The sequence below is a fragment of the Microtus oregoni genome, unplaced genomic scaffold (assembly GCF_018167655.1).
Source record: "Microtus oregoni isolate MIOR12 unplaced genomic scaffold, Mior012 000018F_ref0000195, whole genome shotgun sequence".
In the NCBI taxonomy this organism is placed as follows: Eukaryota; Metazoa; Chordata; class Mammalia; order Rodentia; family Cricetidae; genus Microtus; species Microtus oregoni.
Window position 1 is genome coordinate 18,733,940 of NW_024543077.1, and position 24,379 is coordinate 18,758,318.

General features: G+C 44.8%; 1 protein-coding gene across 3 annotated transcripts in view; it reads left to right on the forward strand.

Annotated features, from left to right (window-relative positions):
* LOC121458758 (multidrug resistance protein 2) overlaps positions 1–24,379 on the forward strand; it is a 54,624-nt gene that overhangs the window by 28,478 nt on the left and 1,767 nt on the right. For all 3 annotated transcript variants that reach the window (XM_041668116.1, XM_041668114.1, XM_041668115.1), the window contains 8 exons: positions 521–604; positions 1,900–2,103; positions 7,844–7,944; positions 9,349–9,489; positions 13,794–13,950; positions 15,703–15,900; positions 17,396–17,602; positions 19,989–20,135. In XM_041668116.1, coding sequence (XP_041524050.1) covers positions 521–604; positions 1,900–2,103; positions 7,844–7,944; positions 9,349–9,489; positions 13,794–13,950; positions 15,703–15,900; positions 17,396–17,602; positions 19,989–20,135 — 1,239 coding nt within the window. The remainder of the gene's footprint in view (positions 1–520; positions 605–1,899; positions 2,104–7,843; positions 7,945–9,348; positions 9,490–13,793; positions 13,951–15,702; positions 15,901–17,395; positions 17,603–19,988; positions 20,136–24,379) is intronic.

The following is a 24,379-nucleotide window of genomic DNA, read 5'->3' on the forward strand; positions in this document are numbered from 1 at the left end:
GGCTACCACAGCCTGCTAGCTTTTGTTAAGACCGAGTGTGCCTCGGCTCAGGTCACTGCAAGTGCTGCATCATCTTCTCTTGGACACGCTCATCTCTTCCTTCCTTTGCATGTCTGCTCCCAGTCCCCTTAGAAATCCTTCCTGCCACTTCTCTGCCTTGTCCCTTACCCTTTGTCCTTCTTTAATATGTTTTTGTCCAGAGTGTTAGGTACCGTCCAGACAATGTGAATTTGTTTCCTCATGCCTTCTGTCTCTGGAGCTGAGGCTGTATGACAGCAATGTGTCACTCTTCACTGTTTAACACTTGGAGTTCTGCTGGAGACAAGGAGACATTTTTATATAAATTAACGAATAAAACAGTCCAGTTGTGTGTTTGCATATTAACTCTCTTCTGTCTGTTGAACATTAAATTCTGGATACTAAATGTGGGGATATGTGATAGCTGACACTGTCACTTTCTCCTGAATCTCAGAGTTTCATAAATAGGGCATTACGGTGAAAAAATACCTCTGTGTTACAGGACATGAGCTGGTTCGATGACCATAAGAACAGCACTGGCGCACTGACCACCAGGCTCGCCAGTGATGCTGCTGATGTGAAAGGGGTATGTGCTTCCTGGGGGTGATGTCATTATGTCGTCTTGATCCACAGCGTGAGATCCCTTTCCCTTAGAGCTGTTAGTGGCTGTCTTTAAGAAAATGTAAATAGGGGTTGGCAGACAAAAATGTAAATATTCATTTAACCCACTGGGATATCATTTGCATTGTAGCTAAGATATAAAATTAAATATATATTAAATATATATATATATATTGTATGGTATATAACTTCTAAGCATTCCTTTGATAAGATCCACTGAGAACAGTTATTAGAAAAGACCTGCTGTGTGTGGTATCCTGCCCAGAAGGCTCACTGAGTGTTGCTAGCAGAAGGGGAAGTACTAACAGTGGTCAGTCTGTCTTACTGCTCAGTTAGTCAATGGACAGCTGGCATGGTCAGTCTGTCTTACTGCTCAGTTAGTCAATGGACAGCTGTAATCGCTACTCAAGAAGGACACATGACCTCTTGTCAGGATGTTCTAGGCATATAGTTCAGAGAAGAAGGAAGAAAAGCTTCCTTAAAATGATTATAGGAAACAAAACACCTATTAAGAATTAGAGAAGGAATAACTTTGAATTCTCACATCAACAGATTTTGATCTCTGGCTGAAGTTACAGTGTCTTCTATAACCCGCCACTTCATAGCAATAGCCTTCAAGAAGATGGTGTGAAAATGCAAACATGTTCATTGTTGGGTCTCCCTCTGCCCTGAACTTGCTTTAGTGATCATGCTTTGGTACATAAAGATGTCTTTGAATTGAGGAATCAGTCATGGCTGGGGGGAGGTTCGGAAGGAAGGAGCACTTTCTCTGCAGGTTTGAATCCACAACATTCAACGTAAAAAAGCCAGGCATGACTGACTGCATATGCCTGTAACCTCAGCACTGGGGGGACAGGGATAGGTGGACCCCAGGAGCTTGTGAGCAAGCTATGGCTAATGTTTCAAGGCAGTAAGGCAGAGAACGGTAGCGGGATACACCCACATCCTGCTCTATCCTCCACATGGGTGAGTACGCCAGCATGCTCATGTACCTGCACCCCACAAACACGCGCATTCACCTCCAGACAAACACACCAAAGAAAGAAAAAGGAATCAGAATAGAGAAAAAAATGAGTTCTGGATTATTGATCCACTGTCCTATTTTTGTAGGAGTCGAGGAAATCCTCATTTTAGAAACACAAATTTAGTAACCAAGAAGAAAATTAATGTATTCACATGAAAGCAAATTCTCCTAAGTCGTAAGAGTACATGTATTTTACGGTTAATATAAAAATGTGTCTAATTTCTTATGTTTTTCAGGCTATGGGTTCCAGGCTTGCTGTAACTACCCAGAATGTAGCAAATCTGGGGACAGGAGTTATCATATCTTTAATCTACGGCTGGCAGTTAACACTTTTACTCGTGGTGATTGTACCCCTCATTATTTTGGGTGGCATTATGGAAATGAAACTCTTGTCTAGTCAAGCTCTAAAAGACAAGAAAGAACTGGAGGTTTCTGGGAAGGTGAGTCCAACAAAGCGCAATTCTTATCTAGCAGAAAAAGTTCCTTGGTGGTGATGTTCACCAGTTCCCTGTTGCTGGCTGCCCTGAGGATGCTGTCCTAACCATTCTTCCAGCAAACTTCAGTTTCCTGCAGATTCGTATCCGAAGAAAAGTGGGCAACGCCTCTCTCAGCTCAAAGCCTGGCAGCTGCTTTTCGTGGCTTTTCTGGTTTCAGGCTGCTGCCTCCACTTCCTCCTGCATTCCCTTCCATTCTTCTCTTTCCCCCTTTCCTTCTCTCCCCACCTTCTGTCTTTCTATCTTTCTTTCTTTAAGCCATTCCTGTATGCGGGGACATAGGCACATTTTGTTATGCATATTTGGGGAGATTCAGTATGGAAAAGTCCCAAGAGTATTGATTCGCTCCACTTTAGACTACTGCTTTCCTCTTTTCCATGCCCCCCTTTCTCTCACATCTGCCCTCTTTCCCCTGGTCCTGTTTGTTGTGCACCCTTAGCTATTTTTTTTTCACAGCTTAACAAATTCTTTTGTGGGACCTACTGGATTTCCTGGCAAATATTTTGTTTCTTGTACTGACCCGACCAGGTTGTTCTGCTATAAAGCTCTTAGGTGAGCCCGATGGGCACACAGGCTGTGCTCTTCACGCCTTAGAATCAGTCTCTCCTGGAGCCAGGATCCAAACTCAGGCAGTGGTACTCCTGTTCATTAGCTGGGAATCCACATTCTGTTATGGTGGAGAATACTCAGATATCACATGCTCTCCCAGAAATGAGAGTTTGGAACAGGGCTGCCCCCTCAAATGAGCCCAGTGTCTACTAGCGCTATATCTACGGATGGATTTTCCAAATTCCCAAGACTTAGGGCCTAGCCCAAGGCAGATGTGAGTGGATTTGGGCTCCCAGTGGGTGTGTGTTTGATACTTTGTCTCCTAGGCAGGCACCTTGCTGGCATGAATGATTAGGAAGGTTCCAGAAGTTAGTCATCACCAGGTTCTTCACCCGTTTCCCTGGAGTTTCTCTGAAAGAAAGCCGCATGGCCAGCTTTCTCGCCTGCAACTACTGTTTCCAGGGTCAGACTTCACAGTGTGAATGCCCTCGGAGTGCTCTGGCCTGAGCAACTGAGACCCAGCTTCCTAAGAAATAACTCCAGCTAACAGTGTGCTGGGGTTCTTTGTTTCTATGGTGAAGACTTTTCATTTGAAGAAAAGCATTGCGATTTTATAGCACTTATACGCTTCAAATGCCGTAGAGTGATGGTGGGAAGATGAACAGGCATCTGGTACAGGCCTGTGAAGGGACAGGCTTGTGAAGGGACAGGCTTGTGAAGGGACAGGCTTGTGAAGGGACAGGCTTGTGAAGGTGCAGGCTTGTGAAGGGACAGGCTTGTGAAGGGACAGGCTTGTGAAGGAGCAGGCTTGTGAAGGTGCAGGCTTTTGAAGGTACAGGCTTGTGAAGGTGCAGGCTTGTGAAGGTACAGGCTTGTGAAGGTGCAGGCTTGTGAAGGTGCAGGCTTGTGAAGGTACATGCGTGTGAAGGTACAGGCGTGTGAAGGTACAGGCTTGTGAAGGGACAGGCTTGTGAAGGAGCAGGCTTGTGAAGGTGCAGGCTTGTGAAGGTACATGCGTGTGAAGGTACAGGCGTGTGAAGGTGCAGGCTTGTGAAGGTACAGGCTTGTGAAGGTGCAGGCTTGTGAAGGTGCAGGCTTGTGAAGGGACAGGCGGGTGAAGGAGCAGGCTTGTGAAGGTGCAGGCTTGTGAAGGGACAGGCTTACTTCAGCATGACTGAGGAAAGCGGCACAGTTGGACATGGATGTGTCTGTCTATGGCAGATTTTCAGAGTCACGGTCAGGCTCTAATTCAGTGGTAGATCCTAGAAGGGAGTACAGTGCATAGAGACTCTGGCGGTGGCTATTCCAGCCATCTACTTAATATTAAAAATCAAGCTCATTGTTCTAATTCTCAGGTTGCTATTTATTATTAAATAGATGGCCTATAGCTGCCATCACATTATGAGCTGTATGTGTATTCTCTCACTTAAGGCTGTCAGTAACTGTGCAGAATTGTCCCTATTGGACAGATGATAAAGCCCAAAGTTTAGAGAGATCCTGGGTCGTGTCAAAAAGCCACAAGGTAGTGGAGGTCTCACTGATCTAACTCTCTAGACTTCTCCTCCCGTATTCTTCATTCTTCACATGAGCCCGTTCTCATATCTCTTAGATCCAGATTGGGTCACGCTAGCTCCAGTCTCCTCCTGTATTGCACATTCTCCACACGAGTCCATTCTCATATCTCTTAGATCCAGATTGGGTCACGCTAGCTCTAGTCTCTTCCTGTATTCTACATTCTCCCCACGAGTCCATTCTCATATCTCTTAGTTACAGATTGGGTCGTGCTAGCCTGTGCTTTAAATCTTGCAGTGACCTTTAACAAGCTGCACACAGTCCAAGCTTTTTTTCCCGGCTGCACACCCGATGTGGTCCAGTCCTTGACTGTTCTTTCCTTGCACTGTGGTCGTCATTGTCCGCACTGCTGCAGCCACCAGGAGCTGTGCAATTCCTATCACACGACTCTGCTTCCCTTGGACCGCATGGACGACTCATTTCCATCACTCAGGTTTTTGAGCTGTGTTTTCAGAGGCCACACACTTACTGAATGTGTGCCTCCTCGGATGTTTCTGTCCTGTTTCTTTGTTAATGAATGGGGTGTATTCCTTGCTAAAACTTAAGTTCCATGAAGGACAAGCCTGTTTCTGATGATTTGCCTCTAAAGAAATGAGGTAAGCTTGAGATTTCTAAGCCGTTCTGTGTAATTTCACAGAACCCATACTCAAGTGTGTGATGTCAAGGGCTGCTCATATCCCAGCAATAGAATGTCAGGGCCTTCTTTTGTCCTGATAGTATGGTGTTGCAGACTGTCCTTGTTAGCCGGAGTCATGGTGTCTGGGAAGACAGAGCTGCTCACCATTCTCACTCTGTGCTGTCAGAACACGCTCATAGCTCATAGCTCCACTGTCTATGGCGTGTTCTTGGCAGTGTGCAGTCTTGTTCGTATGGACTGATGAGCACTACTGAAAACATGTAGGGATTTTCAGTCTTGAAAGCCATAATCAAACATGATTTTTTGAAGGCAGGAGGAAGAAGGTAAAGAAGTCATTTTTTTCCCCAAAATCATGTATGTTCCTTTCTCCCAAGTTATTTAGTAAATGATACTTTCTGAATGAAACAGTACTATTTTTTTACTCTTCCAACTAAAAATTCTTCATTTAGGGAATTACTTAGTCTTTAAAACTTGTGGAGATTGAAGCTGTAAGGGTACCAGCTTCTAGTTCAGGTTTTTCCTCATCGCCTCATTGCGCCTCAAAATGGAGAGATAATTCTGTAGAATAGAATGTCATTCCACTGACCATATGAAGCCTGTGCTCAAACTCTCATTTCTATCAGCGATACCCGGGGCCTTGCGCAGGAAGTCTTTCAGACATTCATTAAATTTGACCGTGGAACTTGTTTCCCATCGCCCTTCGCTGCGGCTTCTTCAGTTGTCTGACTAACCTGGCGCAGGGGTTCAAATAAGAACCCCTGTGATTAAAAATAGTTCAATGTATCTGAACAACGATTTCTGGATCATTTTTTCCTCTACCATCTTACTTTCCTTATTCTCAGGGTTTTCTAAAATGCATATGTGTTTGGTGTGTGTATGCAGTTGTACATGAGTATGGGTGCTGTGCATATGCGTGGGGAGCTCAGGCTCGGGTCATTTCCCAAGAACCATCCTCCTTGTCTGTGAGGCAGAGTCCCTCCCTGGGCCCTAGAAACCACTGGTTACATTAGATTAGCTCAGCCAGTCCCCAGGGTCCTTCTCTCTCCACTTCCCCAGTGCTGATATCACAAGTAGAGGGAGAGAGAAAGCGTGTGTGTGTGTGTGTGTGTGTGTGTGTGTGTGTGTGCATGTGCCTGTGTATGGGTGTGTGCATGTGTGTAGTGACCATCCAGAAAAATGATCTGTGATAGCCATACCTTCAGATTTAAGTGAACTTATAAAGTGGGCAGCTAGCAAACCAAAGTACAAAAATAATAGCAACTAGCAGATAGACAGAAGCAAAAGATAGCTAGCAATACAGCATCAAATAAAATACTCCAAGCATACAACAGAAATGACTGACGTAGACTGCTTCAGAGAGCAAAGAAAGGTGACAGCAAATCAGAGCTTAAAGTATTGAGTAGAAATCGCCTGGAGAAGAAACAGCCGTGCTGGAGTTACAACTCTTCCACCCATAAATGAGCTTCTTCTAGAGGACTGGGTTCCCAGCACCCACACAGCAGCTCACAGCCATCAGTAACTCCAGTTCCAGGGCATCTGATGCCCTCTTCTGTCTTTCATGGGCATGGCATGCAAGTGGTGCACAGACATACAAAGACACTGATATTGATAACATAAAGTGATTTTTTTATCTCCTCTTCATATTTAGATAATTTGTACAGGATTCAGTGAAAAATAAGTGGATTTCATATTTGGGGTATTGTTCTACAAATTATGACATAATGGAATGTGTCCTTATTAAAATCAGGTCTGACCGGTGAAAGCCTGAGAGAAGAGTATCTAAGGAACTTCTCTTGGTGACCTAGAGTTTTAGAGCTAAAGAAATGGTAGAGAGCTTCTATCTCTCCCCTTCGTTTTCCAGATGAGAAGCCACATACAGAGTAAATTTGCAGGAAAGTAGAATTGGAGTAGGTCATGTTAAATAAGAAAAAACAAATGTGTTTTATTCCGTGTGTAGAATATGTTAAAAGATGAGAGAGAAATGTATGGACCCAGGAAGGGTTGAGGAGAGGGTGGAAAGGAAGATGGACATGATATGTGAATATATGGAAATGCCAGAGAATCCTGTTCATCTGTACAACATTTGTTGATGACAAACAGGATTTACTGTCTTTGACCTAGTGATTTAACTTTTAAAAATTTTTCCTAAGTAAATTATTTCATGCCAGTAAATCCTCACATTCAAAGATATCTATGGGAATAAGAATTGAAAGTGCTGCTAGGGCTGAAAACAGGTGCATTGTTTAGGTTGTCTATGGTACCCACTGCATGTATTCAGGAACCTTGGAATGCTCTTTACCAACGACAGTATAGATTCAGAATCCACTTTATCATTAGCCATAGGTAAACTTGGGGGAAGAGCACTGCTTACGTGAAGGTCTCAAATGCTGATGTGGAACGGTTTATTTTGTAGCATATTCCAGATAGGTCTTAAAGCAATGGCACTTATAGATAAATATCACATTTTAAAAATATGCAAAACAAAACAAAAAATATGTAAAGCCAGTGCATGGCAGTATTAACCGCACCCAGACGGAGTGGGAAGTTTTCAAATTTTAGGTCAGTCTTGCATATTTTGCAAGACCCTGTCTCAAATAAACGAATAAACAAGCTAAAGCAATTGAAGGTTGAAATACATCCACTGTGTAAGAAAGCACTGTAAAAAACATACTGAATTCTCAAGTACCTCTTTTAAAACCAAGTAAAGACAGTGGCTTTAGGCCATCTCTCTAAAGAGGGGGGAAGATTAGTGGATGTCCCATACAGACCTGAAGTCTAGTTTGAGAAATTATTTAATATTCTTTTTCAGTAAAGAAGATGCTCATAGATAATACTACATGCTAAATACATTGTAGCAACTTATTTTATTAACGATATTTATAGATTTCAAAAGAGATCCTGTTGGGTCTTGTGCCTGTTGTTTTACAGATCGCTACTGAAGCCATAGAGAACTTCCGCACTGTCGTCTCTTTGACTCGGGAGCAGAAGTTTGAAGACATGTATGCTCAGAGCTTGCAGATACCATACAAGTAAGAAGCCCTGAAGAGTGGGCCAGGGCTCTGGGGGGTTTTCTAGTGAGGACTTCCGTTCTCAGGATCGCTTTTGCCAAAAGGTAGAGTGAACAGAAGAAAGTACTAGAAGGAACGCCTGAGACTATCAAGAGAGAGGAAGAGACCTGAGCTTAGGCAGGGGCATCTGTGAGGTAGAGCAGTGAGGGCTGGTGACACTGGGGAGGTCAGAGAAGAGGACCACGGGTAATGCCTCTGCTGTCCAGTCGGGATGATGACCCTGCTGTTTGCTGTATTGGGGGGGGGGGGTTCTCTATGGAGGTGTTGTGGGACACTGAGGGGATCTCTCCAGGATACTTTCTGCTCCTTCCTTTCCTGGGGAGACCTTCTCTTCTCCCTGTACCCCAGCAGTACCTATGACAGCTCTGAAGGAAAGGTGACCAGGACACTAGCGAGCCCAGCCTCGGAGTCTCAGCTCCTCCTCTAGGACAAGGAGAGAACTAAACCTCTCTTGAAGGTTTCCAGGCACCTTTGTCATGATCATGGCAGGCCCTCTTTTTCTGAGGAAAGTTTTCATTTGAAATCCCAGTAAGTTGCCAGGTGGTGGTGGTGCAAGCCTTTATTCTGAGCACTTAGGAGGCAGAGGAGGGTGGATCTCTGTGAGTTCCTGGTCTACAAGTTCCAGGACAACTTGGACTTACACAGAGAAACCCTTTCAAGAAAGAAAGAAAGAAAGAAAGAAAGAAAGAAAGAAGAGAGAGAAAGAAAGAAAGAAAGAAAAGAAAAGAAAAGAAATCCCAGTAAGTGGCAAAGACAAGAAAGTTGGTGGTTTTAGCAGGATAGGAAGGTCAAGGGGCTGCCCATCCCCACCCTTTTCCTGCCCTCACCTCACACCCAAGATCCTTGTTCAGACATTCCTGGAATGTTAATGCTTTGTAAAGCCTCCCTGGCTCTAGGCACTTCAGTGCCTTTTGCTTCCGCCCCCCCCCCCTCCCCCCCCCAAACTTCCTGGCTGCTTTGTTGCTGTACACCTCATCTAGATCCCCACAGGCAAGGACAGGCCTGCTGCTCTGCCACCCACAGCTGGAGGGTGTTGGGTAGGTGTGTTGATTCCCCAAGTGGGGGTGGGGGGTGGGGGGGAAATAGGGAAGGACCATTCATTTGTTAATGTAAAACAGGCTCTTCTCAGGGTTACAGGTCTGGTTATAAACCCACTAAGACATAATAGTCCTACACTAAAGACGAATTCACCTCTGCCTCTGTATCTCAGAGACCAAACCGGTTCAGTTAAAGGGCTCAAGCTGAATTCTTTAGAAATGGAATCATTGTATCTGTTCCTCTTGTGTGTCCCTCCACCAGCCCACAGGAAGTTACTTGAATGACTGAGAGATGAAGTGGGGTGAATTTGGGTTTTCTTCTTTCCAGAAATGCTTTGAGGAAAGCTCACATCTTTGGGATCACGTTCTCCTTCACCCAGGCCATGATGTATTTTTCCTATGCTGCGTGTTTCCGGCTTGGTGCCTACTTGGTGGCTCATGAACTGATGACTTTTGAAAATGTTATGCTGTAAGTATTGGGTTCTTAAACAGACAATTATTTGATATATTGTTTTGTTCCAAGCTTTTGAACCAATGAAATTTTATGGAACAGCACATTTGTAAAATACTTCTAATTAGTAAAGGCCAGAGGTGAAAGACCCTCGAAGAGGACCTTCCCTCAGGAGGAGACCCCCTTAATCCCAGAAACAGTCCGAGACCACAGGCTGCAATGAGCATGAGGTTTATTGGTTATACACAGATACCTGCGGGTGGAAGTCTCTTCGGAGGACTTGCACGCCTGCAGACTGGGAAAAGGTCTTTTTATAGGCAAAAGAAAATTACAGAAGCAGATGCGTGGTTATTGGTTGGTTGGAATGAGGCAAGGGGCATAAGTGGTTTTTCCCTTCCCAGCACAGATATATGGCAACAGATATCCTGTTTCTTTTTACAGATATCCTATTGTATAGATGTCCTATTTTACAGATAACCTGCTTTGCAGCCAAGGGCCCTGACCTCACTCTGTACTTACATTTGTTTGTCAAAGCCTTGCGAAATGATGTTACAGCAGCTAAGCTGGGGTCTTTCATAGGGGCGACTGTTCCTTTTGTAAACTGCTAATATTCTAAGTTTGGCACATGTGCTGACTACAGGTATCCTGTTTTCCTAAGCAAACGGGATGTTCTCATGAGAGCCGGCTAGCTGCAGGTCCTGAGAGGGTCCTGAGGATCTCAAGCAAACAAGATGTTCTCATGAGAGCCGGCTAGCTGCAGATCCTAAAAATCTTTTAAACAAACAGGACGTTCTCACGGGAGTATGCTAGCTGCGGGTTCTGGGGGGGGGGGGGGGGGGTCTGTAGGATCTTTCAGAGGAACCTTGTAAAAAGAGTCCATTTAAAAAAGATGCCATGCCATCAAACTGGACCCTCTGAATGTGGCTGACAATTAAGGCAGACTGAGAAGCCAATGATAATGGCACTGGGATCTGTTTCTACTGCATGTACTGGCTTTTTGGGATCCTAGTCTATTTGGATGCATAACTTCTTAAGTCTGGATGGAGAGGGGAGGGCCTTGGACTTCCCACAGGGCAGAGTACCCTGCCCTCTCTTAGGACTAGAGGGGGAAGGGAAGGGTGTGTAGGGGAGCAGGAGGGAAATGGGAGGAGGGGAGGAAGTGGACATTTTGATTGGTATTATTTATAAAGTAATAAAAAAGATTAATTACAAGAGTTGGGGCAATGTGGAAAGGAGCAGAGGAGGAGGACAAATAAGCCCAAAGCACATACACACACTCATGTATGTATATGTGTGGTTATATGAAAATGCCATAAGGAAGTCCATTACTTTGAATTCTAATTTAAATCTATAATGAAATAAACTTATGTGAATTATGCAAAAAAAAAACAAAACCCAACAAGATCCCATGCTAGGCCATGGTGGCTTATGCCTTTAATCCTAGCACTTGGGAGGCAGAGGCAGGCGGATCATAGTGAGTTCAGAGAAACCCTGTCTTAGGAAACCGAATCCCACCAAATGAAAGAGTTTGAATAATATATGAGGAAAATTAGCTGTCCGTGTGTCTTATTGCAGTATATTTTTAGTATGTCTATAGAGCCAGTGTTCTGCTTTGTGCTTTTCCCGGCTCGCTGCTGATGACATACTGAAATGCACATAGAGAAAGGCGGTGACTGGTCACCAACAAAGCAGAAGGCCTATTGGCTGATGTTCCGGTACGTGATGATAATGTAAGCTTAGCAATAGATTTAATCCAACACGGTACCTATTAAAACAGAAGATGCAGGTCAGTTTAAGGAAGTGTCTAGGCATAAACATTGACAATAGGCCTGACATTGCTAAGGTCCTTTCTGGTCTGTGCTATGATAACAATGTTTCAAATGCAGATGCATTTTAGCAGCTGCTTGGCATGATACAGAAGGAGATTTTTTTTTCACGTTTCGTAGGTTTTGTGAGAATATGATGCCATTCCAACAGCCAGCCACACTGGTTCAGTGACATTGACATGGAATTAAAAACATTTGTTTTGTGCATAAGTCAGTTGTGCTGATCTGAGTTGGGCATAAAAGCTCTCATCCACCCTCACTTCTTTGTTAAAGGAAACTCTAGATAGTTGGCTTGGGAAATGTCAAGGATGTCCTCTGTGTATGCTTTATCTCACAGCTGCCTATGGTGGGGGGAGGAGGGAATATAGAGATGGAATGAACAAGCATGGGGAGCATACAAGACCTCAGAGTCACAGACCTCCAGCTGAAAACCCTATCTTCTGCCGTTTCTGTTGACTGAAGGAAGTCTTGGGACAAACCCAGATGGAAAGGGTTGCAATCCACACTTCATTTTCAAACAGAAGTATTTGCAAAGGTCAGAGGGAGAGAGAGAGAGAGAGAGAGAGAGAGAGAGAGAGAGAGAGAGCTGAAACTGTGGACTGTTGGAAGCAGCTGCACTGCCACGCAAGGAAGAGTGTTTCATTGAAAGCTGTTTTGTTTTACAGTGATTTGATGTCGTTCTTCCCAGTGAATTTGCTGCTGTTTTCACTCCCCTCCTCTAGAAGTGTCAGTTGTGTTTTGGAATATATGCTGATTAAGAATGAGAATTATGCATAAAGAGCATCTTGAGGTGATGCACTCTGTTCTCTGGGTGCAGTAGTTCCTTCGCGGTGAATGTGATAAAATATCCTGACAAAGGCAACTGAAAGAGACGGAGTTATCCAGGCTCACAGTTTGAGGGGCTACAATCTATCATGACAGAGGCCTGGTAGCAGGAATGAGGACAAGGCCAGTGGGTCATATTACCTCAGCAGTCATGAGACAGGGAATAGACCGGAAGTTAGGACAGGATGTAAAACTTTAAGGCCTGTCCCCAGTAACCCACTGCTCCTGCAAGTTTCCAACTCCTAAAAGTAATACAACCTTCCAAACGGAGCTTCCAGCTGGGGTCCAGGTGTTCAAATCACAACCCTGGGTACCTTTGCATTCCTCCCTAAAATTTAAAATATGACAATGACTTCCTTAGTCATTGTTCTGATGCGTACTAACGATGCTGACATGAAGCTGTGCGGTCATTGTTCTGATGCGTACTAACGATACTGACATGAAGCTGTGCGGTCATTGTTCTGATGCGTACTAACGATGCTGACATGAAGCTGTGCGGTCATTGTTCTGATGCGTACTAACGATGCTGACATGAAGCTGTGCGGTCATTGTTCTGATGCGTACTAACGATACTGACATGAAGCTGTGCGGTCATTGTTCTGATGCGTACTAACGATGCTGACATGAAGCTGTGCGGTCATTGTTCTGATGCGTACTAACGATGCTGACATGAAGCTGTGCGGTCATTGTTCTGATGCGTACTAACGATGCTGACATGAAGCTGTGCGGTCATTGTTCTGATGCGTACTAACGATGCTGACATGAAGCTGTGCGATCATTGTTCTGATGCGTACTAACGATACTGACATGAAGCTGTGCGGTCATTGTTCTGATGCGTACTAACGATGCCGACATGAAGCTGTGCGGTCATTGTTCTGATGCGTACTAACGATGCTGACATGAAGCTGTGCGGTCATTGTTCTGATGCGTACTAACGATGCTGACATGAAGCTGTGTAGTCAGACAGGTCAGCACTGCTCTATTTAATAGTGTTCAGAAAGAAAGTTGTTTTTTGTTGTTTATCAATTTGTGAATGAAATCACGAACACGTGAAAAGGAAGCAAAACAATCTCATGATGATGTTTTTTACAAAGAATGTGAGCAGTGTGCCACAGCTGCCAGATGTTGGTATGTGGCAAGGGACACAGGTGAGGGCCTTAGGTGTGGCCTGAGATCTGGGAGAGTGGAGTGGGTGTTGTCTGGCCTGCCTGGAGAGGAGTGTGTGAGCGCATCTCTTCATTCTTGTCTGAAAGCCACAGCTCTTGGCACAGTGCTCTAATCCACTCCAATAAAGAAGGAGTCCTTTGGGGAACCAGGTGGACTTCTTTCTAAAGGGTCCCCACTGACAGTAAAGTGAGAACCATAAGTTGGCCACGGCTGCAGGGAACATCTCTTCTCTCTTTTTTAGGGAACCAGAGCATTAGGAGAATGAGGTCAGCTCCCAGCTGTGGTCCTTCATCTTCTGTTGTACTCATGTGATTGTTAGTGGGGCTAAGCGGGCGGTAAGAGGTATCACCTGGGCTGGCTCTGGAAGGGACAGTGCGGTGTCTTCATACTTGTTCTGTAGATTTCCTCTCTCTCCAGGACAGTGGTCACTCAGCATCCTGCTCCTGGTGTAGAACTGTCAGGTTGCTTCCACAGCACACATGTTCCTTTTCCTTTCTGTCTCAGGGTATTTTCAGCTGTTGTCTTTGGTGCCATGGCGGCAGGAAGTGCCAGTTCATTTGCTCCTGACTACGCCAAAGCCAAAGTGGCGGCATCGCATATCATCATGATCATTGAGAAAGTTCCTGAGATTGACAGCTACGGCACTGAAGGCCTGAAGCCGGTGAGTCTGTTCTTTCAGTTACGTGATCTCTAACCCCATGGATAAAGTGGTTGAGGAAAAATTTAATGAAATATGTACTTTTTAATATATTGATTGTAATACAGAATTTTCTAGCCCATGGGTTTATTTTATTAAATACGAATGTGTATAAAAACCAGTACACAGAGAGATAAAAATGCTATCCTCTTTATAGGCAGATTATGGAAGAAAAGCTTTTTGCATTTGTTATATATTTGATTGGTGTCAATGCCTTGTGGCATTAATACATTGATTTTCTTTTTTAAAAAGTTGTTTTAAATTCCATTTTTATTTAGTTGTGTTGGTGTGTGGATATTCACCTCCCACAGTGTACCTGTAGAGATCAAAGGACAACTTTAGGAGCTGGTTCTCTCCTTCCACCTCGTGGATCCTGGGGATTAAACTCAGGTTGTCATACTCAGCAATAAGGTCCCTACCCACTAAACCATCTTGCTGGCCAAGGCATTGATTCTTTTAGAGTCCACTTATTCAGTTCTATCAATTTGAAATGAAGGCTAACCACCATAGAATCTCACTGCATCTGTCTAACCAGTTGACTGGAGTCTCTTTGCTCTCCATGGATAGAGTCCGTGAGCACGTAGGCTAGAACTCCCACTGTTAGGAGTCCTAAGCCCTTGAGTGCCTACATCACAGGGGACTAGCAGGTCCCAAGCTTTGGGAGCTGGGGTGCCTATTGCTGGAGACTAGGGAGACTAGGTGCTCGTGTTAGGTGTTTATTGCTCTGGCTTTAATCACCAACTGTCCCAGTAATCTGAAACTATTGTTAAGTCTCACTGACCAAGAGCAGCGGGCAGAGCAGCATGTCGGACTTGCTAAGTACTGCAGCTGCTGGGCAGGACTCCAGCAGTAAGACCCTCGGCTCCTGCAGCAGTTAGCGTTACAGGTCTGGAGCCTATGGTGCAGGACTTTGGTTCTTCTAACAGCGGAAGCCTAGAGTTTCTGATCTGTGGTCCTGTCCTCTCTCCCTGCACTTCCCAACCATGTCATCCTCTAGAAACTCTTCTGTGATACTGCAGCCATTGCTCCGCTGCTGCTGCTGCTCTGGTCTCTGCTCTGTGATGTCAGCCCAGTCCGCTCTGCTGACGAGAAAGAACAAAAGTCACAAGCAAAGACCTATCTATCAAGACTCTGATGACAGTAATTACAGACCTTCTGCTGGGCCACTAGTACCAGTACTGGTACCACTAGTACTCCCCTGCTGTCCTGGTGGAACATGCTTGCTGGAGACCCTTGTGACTTCCACAGCAAGCTGTCTGGAGCAGTTATTGCTGGAAATAGTGCTCCTCCCCCCATTGAAACTGTGCTTTTGCAGCAAGCAGCTGTAATTGCAATACTTCTTTCTTCAGACATTCATGTGTACAATGCAGCCAAAATGGCATGAAGACAGTCCAAGCAGTTGTCAAAGGGGCTGCTAAGCTGATGGTCTTCTGCTCGAGGAAGCCAGATAGAGAAGGGCCAGGCAAATAGCCTATTTTTGGACTCTTTTAAGTCATTCATGGTAAGGACTGAAAGGGTGCATACAGTAAAGACTGAGTACTCAGCACAGATAACAGTGTTTAATAGTATTTAACACTACTTGAAGACCACCCTAGTGCTCACGGCAAGGTGGGTCCTTTTGATCTGTTTCACCTGGCAGCCGGACAGAGCTACGGCCGGCTATACTCTGTTTTCATATTGTTGGAATCAAATTGACTACTGCTGTTATCATCCTAGAATTGGTTAGAAGGAAATGTGAAATTTAATGACGTCATGTTCAACTATCCCACCCGACCCGACATCCCAGTGCTTCAGGGGCTGAGCCTGGAGGTGAAGAAGGGCCAGACGCTGGCCCTGGTGGGCAGCAGCGGCTGCGGGAAGAGCACAGTGGTCCAGCTGCTGGAGCGATTCTACGACCCCAGGGCCGGGACAGTGGTGAGCACACTTTTGTGTTCAGATCATCTTAGGTTTCATCATGTAATGCCTGGATATTATTAACTCTTGGTTATAAGCCATGTTTTATTTTTCTCTCATATCTTTAAATAATAACCCTACCAAGAAACATCCTCTAGCTAAAGTTGGGTGCGTAAGCTGTACAGTCAGCTCTAGACACCTTCTCCATCAACAGGGCTCCCCCGTTTTCCCTCACAAGCAGCCTGCTTACCACCCATCTCCCTTGCCAGAGGCAAACATCAAACATTAAAGTAGCTTTTAAAAGAGAAAAGAGGTCTAGGGGTGACAGGGAGATAAAAGCCAATTACTGTGTTTCCAGAAGGGAAAGATGTCAGTGAGGACAAGAGGGAGTTTGTAGCAGGCTTTGTCTTTGGGCTGCCCGCCAGCTCCCAAATAAAGACATGGAGACTTAGCAGTTATGAGTGTTCGGCCTTATCTTATGCTGGTCCCACTCGCTTTTTTAACTTAATTTAACCTGTTTTCCTACCATCTACATTTTACCTCAGGGCTTTTTTATCTTTCTTTCATTCTGCATGTCCTCCATTTCCTCTTTCTTCCGTGTGTGGCTGACTGATGGCTGCCTGACTGGCTGACCCTGGGTCTTTCCCCCTTGGTCTGTCTTCACACTCCTGCTTCTTCTCTATGCATGCCAGCCCTACCTATCCCTCTTCTGCCCACCTATTAGCCATTTAGCTTTTCATTAGACCAATCAGGTGCCTTAGACAGGCAAGGTTAAACAGCAGCACGTCTTTACATGATTAAACAATCGCAGCAGAAGCAAGGTAATACATGTTTACATCACTAAGCAAACGCAGCATAAACACATATAACACATCTTTGCCTCCTTAAAGTAATCTTCCACAAGAGGAGTTTGGGTAAGATGAGGACGGAGAAGCGTGGTGACATGAAGTGGCAATTTAATGGCCTGTCTTACCACTCCGTACTCTCAGTAAATAGGTAATGGGAAGAAGGATGGTTGGGAGGAAACATGGAGATTTAGGGGAGTGTGGACTCTGAATCAGTCAACATTGGAAGAGGTAAGAAGGAGCAAGGTGGGAGGCCCTTGAGGGAGCAAGCTTGGAAGGAGAAATCTGCAGGCCCCTGGAGATGGCTCAGCAGTCACTGCACTCACTGCTCCTGCACAGAACCCAGGTTCAGTTCTAAGCACCCACATGGTGGCTCACACTGCCAGTGACTCCACTTCCAGGGGACATGGCTTCTTCTGGCCTGTTTGGAGGGCCATTCTTGTTTATTACTGCGTGGGTCAAAAGCCAAATTTAAATCATGAGAAATGGGGTATTTCCCCAATGTGCACACTTTTATGTCTTTGAACAAGCCTTAAAAACCCAAAGTAATACAAGCAAAACTCCTCTCATCTCCTGGCAACCCACAGTCTTAAAGTATAAAATAACGGTGCAGTTTTGCTTAATCTGAGTCCTACTGATTGTGATGTTGGTCTGTGAATCTGTGCTCCCAGTTTCTCGATGGCAAAGAAGCAAAGCAACTGAACGTGCAGTGGCTCCGAGCACACCTAGGCATTGTGTCCCAGGAGCCCATCCTATTTGACTGCAGCATCGCCGAGAACATCGCCTATGGAGACAACAGCCGGGTCGTGTCCCAGGATGAGATTGAGAGGGCGGCCAAGGAGGCCAACATCCACCATTTCATCGAGTCACTGCCTGACGTATGTCTCTCTCCAAATTAAGATTATTAAAGGAAATTTAGCAGCCAAAACCTACTCCAATATATACAGAGATCGGGCTATAATTTCCTTCGCCTGTCAGACATTACATTTACTTGATTGAACTGAGAGTCCTTGTGAGGAAGGAACCAAGCGTCACCCCCACTCAGGAACTGTCCAGACCCATGGCTTAGGGGCAGGAGGCACGACTCCTCCGGGGGCATAGTCCCAGTCCTCCAAGTCTGAGTGAAGGACTAGGCAGCCATGTCTGTGTCTTCTGATTCTGCCCCCCCCCCCAAAAAAAAGCAGCCATTTCTGTCTCTCCCCATTCTCCATTTCTATCCTGTCCATCACTGCGCAGCTCCTCTACAGGCTGCAAGCCTCACTCTGGAGTTAGGCCTGGCAGGTAACTGGACCATGCCAGAAAGATGGCTCTCTATAGCTAGGGCTGAGTCACTGGGAAGCCTGCGGTATAGTGTGGTTTCTTACCATTGTGAGTTTCCTAGGCCCCAGGCTACACTTATGCAGTTGATTATTTAAATGTTCCCTAGGCTCTTGTCCCCTGTGACTACTTCTCCCTTCTTCGAGTAAGTTAGATAAACGGCAACACTGGCTCTATCTTAAGCCCTTTTAGGTATTTTAGTTTTCTTGTTTTTACTTTTTGTGTATGGGTGTTTTGCCTGCATGTTTACCTGTTCACCACATTGAACTTGGTGTCCACAGAGGCTAGAGGAGGACTTCATATGTGTAGGCCTGGAGTTACCGACAGTTGTGAGCTGTCGTGTGTGCTGGATATTGACTGGAAGAACAGCTAGTATTTTTAACCCCTGAGCCATCTCTACAGCTCCAGGTCTCACCCAAATAATATACCTCCTCCAATTATCACTAGTTAAGTTACTTATTACAGGAAATGCCCTCTACAAAATAAGGTGGAATAGTTTCAAGCCATCCAGGAAGGAGAAGGTCAAGAGCAAATGGCCCTAACTCTTCCCGAGTTATGTCTCTTCATGTGGCTCCTCCACAGATAGCTGGGCCTGCTGCACACATAACAGGGAAGGAGATCTGTCCCCTTTCCCTCTGCAAGGTAGTCCAGCCATGGTGATTGACTCTTGAGACTGAAATATTCAAAGTATAAGCCTACAGAGCCCGTTACTAACGAGGTTTACTGCTTGTCAAGGCTTGAATCTTCCCCTTAGAAGCTGCTATAAATGCAGAATTGTCAGTCCCTATATTAGCTCTTCTGAATGGAAAAACAAAAGGATAAAAGCCTGTCAGTCAGGCCCAGCCATTGACAGCGACACAGAGTAGAAGACACAGCAGGGACCAGCTTTCAGGACTCCTGATGTACCACTGGTCATTACATCCCATTCTCTGAGCATCTCCTTCCGAGTGGTTAGTCCTAGCCTTACCCTGCCACAGTGTGTATCCTCAGTCCTCCATCCTCTCTGCTCCCTAAGGATCGCTACTGAGTCAATATAGTCTGGTAGTTCTGCACTCACTCGGGCCAGGACACATCAAAGCATCTGGATTCTGGGGCTGCCATAGCTCAGGGGTGAAGCCTGTTCCAAACATGATTCCATCCTCGCCAGAGCTCTCCTCAAATGCTGAGCTTGTTCTGCCCACCATAGAACTGGAGTTGTCAAACAAAACAAAGAGGCAGCCTTGTGTCGAGCATGAATTTTATAGTTAAGTTCACAAGGGTCAGAGCTGTGCATGAGACTGATCCTAGCCTGCCAAAGGCTACAAATAAATAAGGCTGTGTATTTCCTGGTTCTGCGTGCTGTCACGCCCTCTCCTGCTCTCTGATATTAGTCTCTTAGCCCATGTCTTTGTCACTGTACATGATAATCTGTGACAGTTCTCTGCTGTTGAGACTGATAGGGAAGGGTTTTGGAAGACTCTAGAATCAGATAAAGAAGGATCTGTTTTCAACTTAATGGAATTCCTCATCAGATGAAAATCATTTAACTGCTGGGGGTAATTTAGTAGAAACACCAAAAGGCTAATATTCTAAAGATTTCTTCACTCAGTTAAAGTCATGCAGAGGGTGTCACCTGCTGGTGACAAAACATTTCTCGTGTTGTGAGCATCTGTTCAAATCATTTCCTTTCTCCTGTCTATCTTCGTTACAAACACAATGAAGCAGGGAGAAGGGACAATTGGGATTGCCGATTTCTTTCACGGAGAAAGCGGGGCATATAATTTTGGGAGCCAATTTTCTGTTTTCAAAAGGAGAGATTAAACCTACCAATTAGAGCTGTTTTCTGGGTTAACTGTTTAGCTTTCTGTGAACCTATTTTTAGCCTCTGAATCTAAATTTATCTAATTTTTCTATTTACTGTGTCACACTGTGTTTGCACTTCATCGTCAGCTCTGTTTTCATTCACAGAAATACAGCACCAGAGTAGGAGACAAAGGGACTCAGCTGTCGGGTGGGCAGAAGCAGCGCATCGCCATAGCGCGCGCCCTCGTCAGACAGCCTCGCATTTTGCTTCTGGATGAAGCAACCTCGGCTCTGGATACGGAGAGCGAAAAGGTAAGGATTTGAGTTGAGTCTTTCTCTGCTACAGTAGAGAACGCTGAGCCAGATAGCTGATGGTTGCCTGTGTGGGCTCCCCGTGGAGTTAAAATCTGTCTGCAGCTGAGATTTAGGAGCCCTGCCTGAAGTGATAAAAGGAAGAGTAGTCCTGGGCCCTCTGTGTTCTGTGAAGTCTGCCTGCAAGCTGCATGCTGGCAGCAGTCTGTTCCTGCAGCCTGCATCTCTGCGGCAGCCTGTGAGGAGCTGCAGGGAGACAGGGCCGAGGTCTGGCCGTGCCCTGGACACAGCTGCTTCCAGCTTGAGAAAGGTTAAGAGTCCGCTGTCTGAAAGGCAGATGCTCAGAGGACGTTTCTGCTGCTGCGAATGGCTTTGCCCTGTGCTCCAGCTTCCTGATGAGCTGTGGAGCCGACTGGAGGCCAGCTTGAGGGCTGCTGTGTGGCGAGGGCAGAGAGTGTTTGTAAATGGTAGGATGGACTCTGTTGACTGCCCTTACCTTACGTCAGACTTCTCTTGTCTCAGAACTCATCCAAAGGGGTTAATTTTTTTCTCATGTGTTAGATCCCTCAGTATCTAAACTTTGTTATAGTTCAGTTATACCACTGTATTTCTACCCATTATTATTATTGTTGTTTTCAAGATAGAGTTTCTCTGTGTGCTGTAACTTGGTCTATAGACCAGACTGGCCAAGAATTCAGAGATCTGCCTGCCTCAGAGATCCCTGCCTGAGTTGGGATTGAAGGCATGTTAATGTTTTGTTATAAACATGGGTAATGTTGCGATATTTTATACAGCTTTCTCACTGCACTTTGCTCATATTCACCCCAACTGCTTACTCCTCCATCATCCCATCAAATAGTTCCCTTTCTTTTTTAATTTATTTTTATTGATTTTATTGAGCTATACGTTTTTTTCTTCTTTCCTCCCTGTCTCTCCCCTCCCCTTCAACCTTCTCCCATGGTCTCCGTGCTCCCAATTTACTCAGGAGATCTTGTCTTTTTCTACTACCCATATAGATTAGATCCATGTATGTCTCTCTTCGGTCCTCATTGTTGTCTACGTTCTCTGACATTGTGATTTGTAGGATGGTTTTCTTTGCTTTATGTTTAAAAACCACTTAGCATTGAGTACATGTGATAATTGTCTTTCTGTATCTGGGTTACCTCACTCAAGATGATGTTTTCTAGCTCCATTCATTTGCCTGTAAATTTCAAGATGCCGTTATTTTTTTCTGCTGTGTAGTACTCCATTGTGTAAATGCACCACATTTTCCTTATCCATTCTTTGGTCAAGGGGCATTTAGGTTGTTTACAGGTTCTGACTATGCCAAACAATGCCACTATGAACATAGTTGAGCACATGTCCTTGTGGTACAATTGAGCATCCTTTGAATATATACCCAAAAGTGGTATTGCTGGGTTATGAGGAAGGTTGTTTCCTAGTTTTCTGTGAAATCACCATACAGATATCCAAACAGGCTGTACCAGTTTGCACTCCCACCAGTAATGCAGGAGTGTTCCCTTTTCCCCACAACCTCTCCAGCATAATTTATCATCAGTGTTTTTGATCTTGGCCATTCTTACAGGTGTAAGATGGAATCTCAGAGTTCTTTTGATTTTCATTTCTCTGATGACTAATGATGTTGAGCATTTCCTTAAGTGTCTTTCAGCCATTTTAGATTCCTCAGTTGAGAGATCTCTGTATAGATCTGTACTCCATTTTTTGTTGGGTTATTTATTTTTTTGCTGACCAATTTCTTGAGTTCTTTGTATATTTGGGGGATCATACCTCTATCTGATAGATTAGTCACAGGAAATCAAGAGAAAATCTCAATACAGAACATCTATGCCCCAAATACAAGGGCACTCTCATATGTAAAAGAAATACTTCTAAATCTTAAATCATACATTAAATCCCACACACTAATAGTAGGAGACTTTAACATTTCCACACCAGTTTCTTTCTTAGGTTTCTTAGGTCCATTTGATCGGAAAAATATTTTGCAACTCTACTTTGAGGTGATGTCGGTCTTTGAGGTTGAGGTGTGTTTCTTGAATGCAGCAGAAGGATGCATTCTGTTTTTGTATCCAATTTGTTAGCCTGTGTTTTCTTATAGGTGAGTTGAGTCCATTTATATTAAAGGATATTAATGACCAGTGATTGGTAGTTCTTGATATTTTATTTTTCAGTGTTGGTGATGTTATTGTTTTTCTCTTCTTTGGGATTTGCTGCTGTGAGATCATATGTTGTCTGTGGTTTTGTGCATGTAACCAACTTCCTTGGGTTAAGTTTCCTTCTAGTACTTTCTTTAGTGCTGGGGTTTTGGCTTGGTATTAGTGAAATCTTGTTTTGTCATGGAATATCTTCTTTTTTCCTTCTATGGTGATTGATAGTTTTGCTGGGTATAGTAGTCTGAGCTGGCATCCATGGTCTCTTTATGTCTGCATAACACTTGATCAGGACCATCTGCTTTAATTGTCTCCATTGAGAAGTCAGGTGTAATTCTGTTAGGTCTGCCATTATATGTTACTTGGCCTTTTTCCTTTGCAGCTCTTAATATTCTTTGTATGTTTAGTGTTTTATTATGTGGCTAGGGGAGTTTGATATATATATCCAGTCTGGTGTTCTGTAAGCTTCTTGTATCTTTCTTTAGGTTGGCAAAGTTTTCTTCTATGATTTTGTTAAATATATTTATTTTCTGTGCTTTTGAGTTGAACTTCTTCTATACCTATTATTCTTGGGTTTGGCCTTTTCATGGTGTCCCGTATTTCCTGGATTTTTGGGTTAAGCTTTTGTTAGATTTAATGTTTTCTTTGACTAACAAGTCTATTTCCTCTTGTATCTTCAGTGCTTGGGATTCTCTCTTCCATCTCTTATATTCTGCTGTTTATGCTTGAATTTGTGGTTCCTGATTGTTTTCTCATGATTTCTGTTTCTATAATTTCCTCAGCTTGTGTTTTCCTTATTGCCTCTATTTCAGTTTTCAAGTCTTGAATAGTTTCTTTCTTATGTTTATTTTTTCTTAGTTTTCTTTAAGGGCTTGCTGATGTCTTCCAATTTTTTGTTTATTTTTTCTTCCATTTCTTTGAAGGAATTTTTCATTTTCTCTTTAAGGGCCTCAAATAAGTTAATTTTTAGGTTATTTTCTTCTGATTCACCTATATTTGTTTATTCAAGTCTTGCTGTTGTAGGGTAACTAGATTTTACTGGTGTTGTCTTGCTCTTTGTGGTGTTGCATGTTGGTTACCCATCTTTTCCTCCAATTGGTGTAGTTGGGGCTATCTCACTCTGGTGATCAATCTTCCAGGTTCCAGTCGATCCAAGGCTCAGATGGTTGCTCCTCGTGGTGCAGTCTTTGCCACAGTTTCACTCACCCGATTGGTCACTCCATGTTCCTGGAGGTTGCTCAGTGTTCCTGGGGTTTGCTCTGCTCTGGTGGAGTTTGCTGTCTCAGGCCTGCTCTGGGCTAGGTTGCCTGTTTTCATAAATGTCCCTGGTTGGATTCAGTCCTGCAGATTCCCTGGCTTGGGGTTGGTCCCACAAAGGACTCTGGCCATGATCTACTCCCTTGGAAGTCCCAGACTTGGGTGTTCCTGGACCTGCAGAGGTCCTGGCTCAGGCCTACTCCCTCAGAGGTCCCAAACTCAGCCTGGACCTGTAGAGAGGTTTGGTTCCTGCCTACTCTCTCGGAGGTCCCTGACCAATGCCCAGACCCGCAGAGGTTCTGGCTCAGGTCTACTCCCTCAGAGATCTCTGGCTCCAGCCCACTCCCTCAGAGGTTGTCTCCTGTACCTGCTCCTGTGTAATTCACAGTCCCAGGTGCTACAGCCTAGGTCACAGGCTCAGTCCTGTTTCCGTAAATGTCCCTGGTCTGAATCTGCTCCCACTTACAGAGTTCTCTGTCTCAGTCCTGCTCCTGTGAAGTGCACCATCCCAGACCTGTTCCGGCACAGGTTGCTGGCTCAGTCCTGCCTTTTCAAATGTCCCTGGTCTGGATCCACTCCCACTCCTATAGAGTTCACCATCCCAGGCTCGCTCTGGCCCACTCAGGTCGCTGACTGTTGCAGGCCTGCTCTGGTCCAGATCCCGGGTTCAGTCCTGCCTTCACAAATGTCCCTGGTCTGGATCCACTCCCACTCCCGTGGAGCTCACGTCTCAGGCCCGCTCCATCCTTGGCCGCCCACTCAGCCCTGCTTCCTCAAGTGTCCCTGGACTGGATCTGCTCCTGCTCCCATGGAGTTCAC